The following is a 10,023-nucleotide window of genomic DNA, read 5'->3' on the forward strand; positions in this document are numbered from 1 at the left end:
GAGGACACCAAACCCAAATCGAAGCGTGAAAGAGACTCAAGAAACCAGGAAGGAGACAGAGGAAGGGATGGCACAGCGCAAACCTGACACAGGCAGAGCCCAGCCCAGGGCAGGAGAGAGAACTCTGGGGCACAGGGGACACAGAGACACAGGCCTTCAAAGGACCCCAGAACCAGGAGGGGGACAGAATGGGGCAATTCCTTCGGGAAGTGAGTGGGCTTCTCCCCAGCAGGGCTGACTGGAGCAACTGTCCACCAGTTCTGAAGGGAGCAAGAAGGAGGGAGGAGGAGATGGAGGGAGGGAGGAGAAGGGAAGGACGGATAGTGACCTGGGTGAGGAGGAGCTGTAAGAGGGGGTGACACCCCCAGGCCCCTTCCCCATCAAAGAGGCCTACAGCAGCCCCAAGATCTGAGGCTCCACCCTCAAAGGGGAAACTAGCATCTGCAGGGGTGAGGGCGGCAGGAGGCCTGAGGTGCCCTGGATTCCACATACCCGTTTTAGAGGAGGCAGGAAACAGCAGTCCCCAGAGCAGAGCGAATCTGCATTTTGGGGCTCTGCCCAGCCCACTCTGGAGTTGTTTTACCGGGATAGGAAAGAGAAAGCAGGAGAGCAAAGGAGGACAAGGTAGCCCTGCTGACTGGCTGACCTTTTGGAAGCCCATAGGGTACAAATCCTCTGCTCTCTATGCCAGGTGGTGCCTGGTGGGCAGCCAAATCCAGGCTGCCATTGGCTCCCTTGTGGGCACAGAACCATGAGGAGCCAGGCCCTGGCACAGCCCCTGTGCCGACACTCACAGCCTGGGGTTCTTCCTCCAGGGCAGGGCTGGAAGAAGAAGGGTACCTGAGAATGAGAAACACTCCAAATGCCTGAGAAGGCCTAAGAGCCAGAGCAGGGAGAGCTGTGGCCGTCAGGAAACCTAACTTCTTCTAAATACCCATCACATGCCAGGCTCTGGGCCGGGCAGGCATGTAACACGAATTTCCCTTAATGCTCCCGATGCCCACCTGACTGAAATACCACTGGCCCATTTTCACAGATGAGCAAACTGGGAGGCTACCTGGCTCCACACAGTCACTCAGGGACAGGTGGAGGAATCAGGCTCCAGCTGCCATGTCTCCTTTTGCCCACACTCATGGACACCATCCTGCCGGACCACAGGCCCAGGCACTAAGGCTTCTCCTGCACCACAGCCCAGACACAGCGCCCCGCCCCTTTCCTCCCTGAGTCCGGGGACAGTCCCTCCCTACAGCGCCCTCTGCTCAGATTCCAAGGGCCAGGCCCCTGCAGTCCTTAACCAGAGAAAGAAGACACAGTGCGCCTGTTGCAGAAGGCAGCTGGTGGTCTCTGACTGGCTCTGGGCTTGGCATCAGTCTGCAGCCCCGGCTAGGTCTGCTAGTGGCTGTGGTGAGGGAAAACCACGGCGTGAATGCCAGCCTCCAGCATTTATAAGTCCTTACTGGAGCCTCCCGTTCTTGCTCTCCCTCCTCCTCCTCCTTCTCCAGCTCCTCCTCGTCGTCCCCCGCCCCCTCCTCCTCTGGGCACCAGACTCCCAAACCACAGGCCTGTTGTCTAATAATACCAGCGACAGCCACCGCCACCTCCATCTGCCAGCCTAAAAATAATCCCTGCTGAGTCCAAAAAAGGCACAGCCCCCAATAGTCCCCCAATCACTCCTCCCCAACAAGCTAGGAGGCTCCAGGAGATTCCAGGAAGCCAGGGACTCGGGCTCCCAGGGAGCCTCCCACAGCGGTATACACCCAGAGGGATGGCCTGAGGAAGGCAGAGGACAGACTCCCTATCGCCCAGACCAAAGAACACTCTACAAGTGTGAGATGGACACAGGACCAAAACATCTGGTCATATCCTTGTTCCTTCCAGAAGGCAGGTGGGCTAGCGGTCATCTGGCCATCATTCTGCCTCCAGCAAGGGCCCCCACACCCAGCCTAGGCAGGTTCTCAGCAAAGTCCCCACCTTCCATGGTCTCCCTATCAGAATAGAATCCTCACAGCCCTTCCGGTCCCCACTCCCCATCAAACCTCTCAGGGTGGGAAGTCAGAGGTCAGGGGAGCCCAGACAGGCCCTAGCCGGGAAAGCTTCCCATCTTCCAAACAGCAAGGCACTGGGGAGGGAGGGGCAGGAACTGCCGGCCTCCTTCCTCCTGTGGGTACCTCTCCTTCCTAACCCTCTTGGCTGGGCTCCCCTCGGCAGCCCACGAGGNATTCCAAGGGCCAGGCCCCTGCAGTCCTTAACCAGAGAAAGAAGACACAGTGCGCCTGTTGCAGAAGGCAGCTGGTGGTCTCTGACTGGCTCTGGGCTTGGCATCAGTCTGCAGCCCCGGCTAGGTCTGCTAGTGGCTGTGGTGAGGGAAAACCACGGCGTGAAAGCCAGCCTCCAGCATTTATAAGTCCTTACTGGAGCCTCCCGTTCTTGCTCTCCCTCCTCCTCCTCCTTCTCCAGCTCCTCCTCGTCGTCCCCCGCCCCCTCCTCCTCTGGGCACCAGACTCCCAAACCACAGGCCTGTTGTCTAATAATACCAGCGACAGCCACCGCCACCTCCATCTGCCAGCCTAAAAATAATCCCTGCTGAGTCCAAAAAAGGCACAGCCCCCAATAGTCCCCCAATCACTCCTCCCCAACAAGCTAGGAGGCTCCAGGAGATTCCAGGAAGCCAGGGACTCGGGCTCCCAGGGAGCCTCCCACAGCGGTATACACCCAGAGGGATGGCCTGAGGAAGGCAGAGGACAGACTCCCTATCGCCCAGACCAAAGAACACTCTACAAGTGTGAGATGGACACAGGACCAAAACATCTGGTCATATCCTTGTTCCTTCCAGAAGGCAGGTGGGCTAGCGGTCATCTGGCCATCATTCTGCCTCCAGCAAGGGCCCCCACACCCAGCCTAGGCAGGTTCTCAGCAAAGTCCCCACCTTCCATGGTCTCCCTATCAGAATAGAATCCTCACAGCCCTTCCGGTCCCCACTCCCCATCAAACCTCTCAGGGTGGGAAGTCAGAGGTCAGGGGAGCCCAGACAGGCCCTAGCCGGGAAAGCTTCCCATCTTCCAAACAGCAAGGCACTGGGGAGGGAGGGGCAGGAACTGCCGGCCTCCTTCCTCCTGTGGGTACCTCTCCTTCCTAACCCTCTTGGCTGGGCTCCCCTCGGCAGCCCACGAGGCAGCGATGCTATTAGCAACCTTAATTTGCTCTCAGCTAGATTGTATTTCCAAGAGCCTTTTCCCCATGAGCCACTGACAGGAAGCAGTCAGTAATTCAACCTCCGCTCTGCTATTTAATGGCTCCTCAGCAGAAAGGCGAAGCCATACCCCACCCCCACCCCCCCCACATGGTGGAGGCCTGCACCCTGCACACTCACGCATGGCCAAGGGCACGCATGTACTCAGAGCTGGCAGGCGGGCAGGCCCAGCCAGGTGAGGGCACGGGTGGCTCGGCCTGCACCAGGCCGCCCTCCCCTCCTCGGGTAAGACAAGGAAGTTAGGAAATCGAAGCCCCATATTTACTCACAGTGAAGGGCGAGCATTCCCTACTCGGAAGCCAGAAAATGAAAACAGCGGCTCACCTCGTGCAATTTGTGAAGGCGAGCCGGTGTGCAAGCTATCTGCCACAGACCTTCTCGGGGGGCGACTGTGACCAGGAGGGAAGGAAGGGCACTAGGGATGCGATGACAGGCTGCGGGGACTGTCCCAGTCCCCCCTCTTCTCGGAAGGACAGTTAGGCTGGCTGGCACCTCCCTCAAAGCTTTGGCTCACATGGAATTGTTCTCCAAAACCTTTATGGAGGCCCTGTCTCTGCTCACCAGTCTCCCGCTTATTCACGCAAGAGAGAACAGAAAAGCAGGAAGATTCCTAAGAAAAATAGGTCAGCTGCCTCGGGCAGACCGAGCTGGCACCCGTGGGCAGTGCCCCTGAGGGGGCCAGGCTACAAGCTGCCCCTGCAGCCCCAGCACCCTCTCCCATCTCCCCAGGGATCCAGCCCCTCTCTACTCTAGAGCGCACTGGGTTAACAGGGAACTGATGCCAGAGCCCACTGTAGCAAGACAGGCCCATTTTCTGTGTCCCCTGGAGCTCCGCCTGGGTTTGTGCCCCCCTCCCCCGCCCATTTAGGCTTCCTCTCAGGGACCTTAAGCATCTTTCAATCCAGCCCTTGGGCTGAGCCTCCAACTCCAAAAACTTCTGGGCTGCCTAGACTCAGGGGCAGAGCAGGGGGATGAAGAAAGTAAGGTGCCTGCTCTGAGTGTCGTCTCACTGACAAACACAGCACTCAGAGAAGACTNGGACTGACTCCCCACGTCGTGCCTGGAGCCCAGCTGTCCCCCTGTCCTCCTGCATTCTATACATGTGCATGCCAACACACAAGTGTGTGTGCACACACATATGGGTATGTGCACACACATACAAGCACAGGCATGTGTACACACACACGTGCAAACATGCACACCTATACCGGCACGTGCACACATCTGCAGACAGCTCACACCAATTACAGCTCTTTTCATAATTCAGATCCACTCTTCTCACAAGCTGCTTAACCCATCCTAGGCAGCAGACAGAAGAAAACTGCCCCCTGAGACCCTGGGCCCCAGCCTGAGAAGGTCACAGGATGCGTCTGCGGAGGGAGGAGACTTCCAAGAGGAAGAGAAGTGTCTTAATACTCAGGCCCAGCCCCTTTTATCACCCAGACCTCACACCACCCCTCCACCCCCACCACCACCACCCCAGCACACCAGAAGGCTGGGAGAGAAGAGCAAGCAGCCAGCAGGGCCAGGGGAGAAGAGAGCAGCAGGCCAAGCTCTGAGAGCCGTACCCTGGCTGGGGTGGGCAGAGGGGAGAGAAAATGCAGGCACCAGGACAGCAGTGCCAGGATCCAGGAAAGAGGGAGGAGCAGAGAGATGCTGAGTTTCAGCATCTCCCCAGCGAGGCAGCCTCTGCTCCTTGGGTAACCAGATCCCAGCGTTCTGTCTCAGAGCCACAAACATGAAACCACCCGGCTCTGGGACCTGCCTACTCCAAGTCTGGCGCATGGAGGGCCTCAAGCCAGGAGCTGAAAGCTGACTCTTCCCACTGCCCCTCTGCCATGCCCTTTCCAACACATCCCGTCCTCAGCTTCTCCCAGGACACATGCTGCCAGACACACCCCTGCCTCTGGCTTGTGTGCGGGGGACACACACACACAGGCACACACGCACACACATACCACTTGGCCCCTTGCTGAGCAGAGTCCTTCCTTGCTGATGGACTGCCCATGCAGTCTTGCTAGCAGCCTCCTGGTCTACACCTCCCCCTCCCATCTTCATCCGCAAAGGGAAGAAGGGAGAGTCAAGGCCTGGCAGAGAGGAGAGGGCGCTCTACCAGCAGGATCTGAGTCAGAACCCCTTTTGGTTTGGGGACACTGCAGTCAGGGATAATCCAGCCACAGAATCTGCGGTGGACAGGAGGAGGCAGCCTTGGGAATAAAGGCCCAGACTTCTCCTCTATGGTATGGCCCATGGTCCTCCCCCAAGCTTGCTCCATCTGGGATGCTGAGTCTCCAATCACCAGCTCCCAGACTCCAGATACGTATCTTCTCCGTACCCTCCCCAACCTCTCTACTGACCTTAACACCATTCAGACACACATGATCAGAGGCAAAAGGGGAGCCCATCCTAACTCTGCCCAACCCGACACTGCCTAAGGGCCCATTCCCTTTTACCCCTCTGCTAGAGCAACCCCTGCCTCAGCCAAACCCTAAAAGTGGCATCTCCAAGTCCCTACCTTGAGGTAATCTCCCCAGAAGTCACCTCTGCCAGTTGGAGAACAGCTGAGCTCTCACACAGAGCCAGCATTTGAACAGTGGCTGGTATCTCCCATGTGAGTAAACACCTGCCACACAGGCCCCCCCTCCCGCAGGCTGTGATGCTATGACCTGCTTGCCTCCTGGGTTCCCTGCATCCTTCCCACAAGCCTCTGGCCACTGACAAAACTCCCAGTTCTGCAGATCTTTCAAAGGATTTCCAAGCAGTCCTGAGGTCTGCACGCTCTCTGCATACCTCCCTGGGATTCAGGGGAACAAGAGGTTCTCCCCAGACAAGGTCAGCCTGCGAAAGGGTACTTAGTTCCTGACAGAGGCAGCCTTCTGAGCTTCCCTTAAGACATTTCCAGGGCTCCCAATTATACTACATTATATTACTATATTCACTTCTTTACAGCACTGATGTTCACCAAAAAACCTACAAGCTCATACTGTTAATCCTATTTGCCATTGAGGCAAATGACATTTAAAAGGTTGAGCAACTTGTCCAAGGTTAAAGGGCCAGCAAGTGGCAGGGCCAGCAAGTGGCAGAGCCAGGATTTGAAACCAGATCATTTGACCCTATACCTAGGTCCTTAACTAACATACAAATAGTCTTTTTGAGCTAAAAGGACCCCGAGACCAATAGGGGTGGCAGGTTCAAGGGTGCATGTCAAGCCATCCCAGATAGAATGACCTCTCCACACCCAGAAAGAGCGTATAACCTTCATGCCCAACAACCTTCAATGTTGGGAAGTCCTTCCTTCTGTCTGGCCATTCTGTGTGTTGCTGCAATATAAACCCATTTGCCTTTATTCTGTATTTAAACTTGCGCAAAGTCCATTCCCCTCACCCTGACTTCTCAGGGTGGAGACTATTTCAGAGCCTCCTTTCAGTGTCTCTTTTTTATTCAAAGATCCCAGCAGCTCCTTTTGTGTTTCAGCGACAGTCCCATAGCAGGAATGTACCAAAAACTGGAGGGGAGGAGGACGAGGGCATTGGAAGACTACAAGAATATATAGGAAAGGAGGAGGCTCAGGTTAAGGGCAGATTCACACACACAACTCGACCCACCTCATACCCACCCCCATTCCGTAAGCTTCTGAGTCTCCCTGGCCTCAGTTTTCCCACCTGACAAATGGAGTTTTTAAACCACCCAAGTCAACATACCATTTAACAAAATCACCCTTCCTTCGCCTTCCTCTGGTTCCGTTTTCAGACTCATTCCCTTCCTCAAATAGCTTGGAAGACAGTCCATTCTAGAAACTTTCTCAAATCACTCCCCTCTCCCCCTACACACCCCCAGACAAACAGAGGACCCTGGTTGTAAAAGGCGCCTCCCTACGACCCCCTCTGCCCTAGCGCGGCTGGGAGCGGGTTCTCTCTTCGCCGGGTCCTCCCAGCTGACTTCCACCCCCGACAGGTTCTCTCCCAGCTCTCCTCTCCTCCCAGAGGCTTTGTGAACTTGCCCGCAGCTGGGTTGTGTCTGCGTGCTGAAAACAGTGAGCTCAGAGTCCTAGCACCCTCCAGGCTCCGCTCCTACTTCCATACAAGGGCCGAGAGCCTGGGGTGCCACCCAGAGGCTTGTAGGTCGCTTTGCCCGTCTCCAAAGCAAAAGCGCGCGCGTTCACGCACGCATCACCCAACTCGCTGGCTTCCCTCGTCTCACCCCCAGCTCAGACGGAGAAAATCAGAAAAAGAAAAACCTCCCTCCCCTCGGAGATGCAGCAGAGGGGACCCCCANCCCGACAGGTTCTCTCCCAGCTCTCCTCTCCTCCCGGAGGCTTTGTGAACTTGCCCGCAGCTGGGTTGTGTCTGCGTGCTGAAAACAGTGAGCTCAGAGTCCTAGCACCCTCCAGGCTCCGCTCCTTCTTCCATACAAGGGCCGAGAGCCTGGGGTGCCACCCAGAGGCTTGTAGGTCGCTTTGCCCGTCTCCAAAGCAAAAGCGCGCGCGTTCACGCACGCATCACCCAACTCGCTGGCTTCCCTCGTCTCACCCCCAGCTCAGACGGAGAAAATCAGAAAAAGAAAAACCTCCCTCCCCTCGGAGATGCAGCAGAGGGGACCCCCAGCCCGCCGCCTTCACCCCCAACCAGTTCTGCCTCACAGCGGAGGGGGGCGGCGTGGGGTCGGCCCGGCGGCGGCCCGCTCCCAGGGAACTTTTGCCAGGCCGGGGCCCAGGTGCGGCTAAGACAGGAGCGGGCACCTGGCAGGGCTAGGCATAAGCGGACACTCCTCGGAGCCCGCGGAGGGACTCAAGCGCTTAACCAGCNAGGGCTAGGCATAAGCGGACATTCCTCGGAGCCCGCGGAGGGACTCAAGCGCTTAACCAGCTCTTCTCCTCTCTTCGGGCTCCTTGCGCCTCCTGCACCGCGAGGGGGATCCGACCTACAGCCGCCAGGATGTGTGATCAGAAGGGGTGTGAGCTGGAGCGGGGGGCGCCCGCGGGGCCGAAAAACCTGTCCCTTTAGGAACCCTGGGTGCCAAGAGTCCCAAGGCTCTGGGTCGCGCCTCCCTGCAAGGGCTCGTCTGCGGAGCGGTGGCGCTGCGCGGGGCTCGAGCGTGCTGCAGCCTGCCCAAAGACCCGCAAACTCCCCGGGAGCCAGAGTTAGGAAAGCCGCCGACTCTCCAGCGCTAGAAGAGGGGGCTGCTCCGGCAAAGAGCACCTGTCTCGGCACGCTGGTATGAAGCCTCGGGGCCGAAGGTGGGCGAAGTAGACCCGGATCCCAAGATCTTTTCCCGAGTGCCCGGCAGCCCATGGACTCGCGCCCCTTTCCGCCCGGCCCCTCCGGCCCGCGGCCCCCAGCCCTTCCCGGCAGTGCTCCGGAGCGCGCCTCGTTGGAACCGGAGCCTCGCCCGAGGAAAGGCGCAGCGCTCGGCCGAGCCGGGAAGCCCGAAACGGGGATGAAGGGGCTGAAAGCGCAGGGGAGGGCCAGAGGAGGGGCGCTGCACTTCAACTCACCTTGAGCCGCAAGACCTCGGGTGCTGATCACACTTGCTATCAAAGTGGCCACATACCAAATCATAGTACTACCGCGCGCCAGCCAAGAGCCTCATCCTATCGCAAAGTGCTCCTGCGCCCGCACACTTCTCGCGCCCGAGCGCCTGCTCACGCCCGCTCGCGTCCGCCTACGCCCCGCGCCGGTGCTCCTGCAGCCCCGGCGGCCCGCTCTCCATCCCTCCCCGGCTCCGCTCGGCTCGGCGCGCAGCCTCCCCGGCCCCCGGCGCAGCGGCACCTGCACTACTAGCCCAGGCAGAGCGCAGCCAGCTTCACGGTGAAGCCTAGCCGGGCCGGTCCTCCGGGACCGCCCCCGCCGGCCGCCCATTGGACACTGCTCTCAGGCCTGGGGGCCGATTGGCTCGATTGTCTGTTCGTCGCGGTGCGAAGGAGGCGAGCCCATTTCAAGGTGCGTTGAAGTGTGGCGAGCACAGAGCCGCAGAATCATGCGCATTGCCAGGGAGAAGGCGTTGTAGCGTCTTTGCTCTGTACTGTTCTCTGCTCACACTGCATGGCAAGTTTCTGGTGAAGGGAATGGTAGCTTCTCGGGCTTGCTAACGGGACCCCGGGAATCTCAATTACCCTGGACAGGTCCGAGGGGACGTCGCCCCCGCCCACCCAGGAAACCCAACATCCGGTTTTCAACCAGCAAAAAGCTGTTCCCTGGAGACCGATGCTGATTCAGGGATGGGGAAACCCAGGAACGGGCAGCTTGGGAAAGCTAGGGAATGTCCTTCGCTGGAGATCTTTTCAAAGAGGTCATACGATACCCTCCCCCACTCCTTTCCATACACCGACGTTCTTCCCTCAGCAATGCACCCCCTTCCACCCAAACGTGATGTTGTTAAGTCAAACTCCGTCCGGCCTGACGGCAGGGGGATGACTAAAATGACCTCCAAAAGTCGCTCCAATTTAGAATGAGTCATTGACTCAGCTGAGGGAGTGTCAGAGACCCCCTCCTCAGGAACACACGCGCACACACACATGCTGCCACCCCCAGTGCAGGTCATCGTTGCTCATCATTACTAAATCTCTACTTTGAGCAATGAAAGTTTTTTTCCCCCTTCTTTTAAAAAAGCCTGCCTCTTCATGCACAAAATTCCTCCCCTTCCCACCTATCTGGGAACCTAGCTGCATCTCGGCATCAGGAAGCCAAGATGGATTTGTGGAATAGTTTCGGGGCTTAGGACGGAAGGACCCAGGGAAAAGGCCAGATGGACTTATTCCTACAGAGGAAGATAGA

The 10,023-nt window shown here is 58.0% G+C and overlaps 1 protein-coding gene across 5 annotated transcripts in view; it reads right to left on the reverse strand.

Moving 5' to 3' along the window:
* Nucleotides 1-9,036, reverse strand: part of IGSF9B (immunoglobulin superfamily member 9B) — a 57,953-nt gene extending 48,917 nt beyond the window's left edge. For 3 of the 5 annotated variants that reach the window (XR_004627103.1, XM_034666106.1, XM_034666105.1), the window contains exon 1: nt 8,745-9,036. Coding sequence is in view for 4 of the 5 variants with exons in the window: in XM_034666106.1 (XP_034521997.1) it covers nt 8,745-8,808 (64 nt within the window). In the remaining variant the exon portion in view is untranslated. The remainder of the gene's footprint in view (nt 1-8,744) is intronic. The other 2 variants (XM_034666104.1, XM_034666103.1) reach the window with 1 other exon arrangement.
* Nucleotides 9,037-10,023: the final 987 nt, after the last annotated feature.

Source organism: Ailuropoda melanoleuca, chromosome 8, assembly GCF_002007445.2.
Source record: "Ailuropoda melanoleuca isolate Jingjing chromosome 8, ASM200744v2, whole genome shotgun sequence".
NCBI lineage: Eukaryota > Metazoa > Chordata > Mammalia > Carnivora > Ursidae > Ailuropoda > Ailuropoda melanoleuca.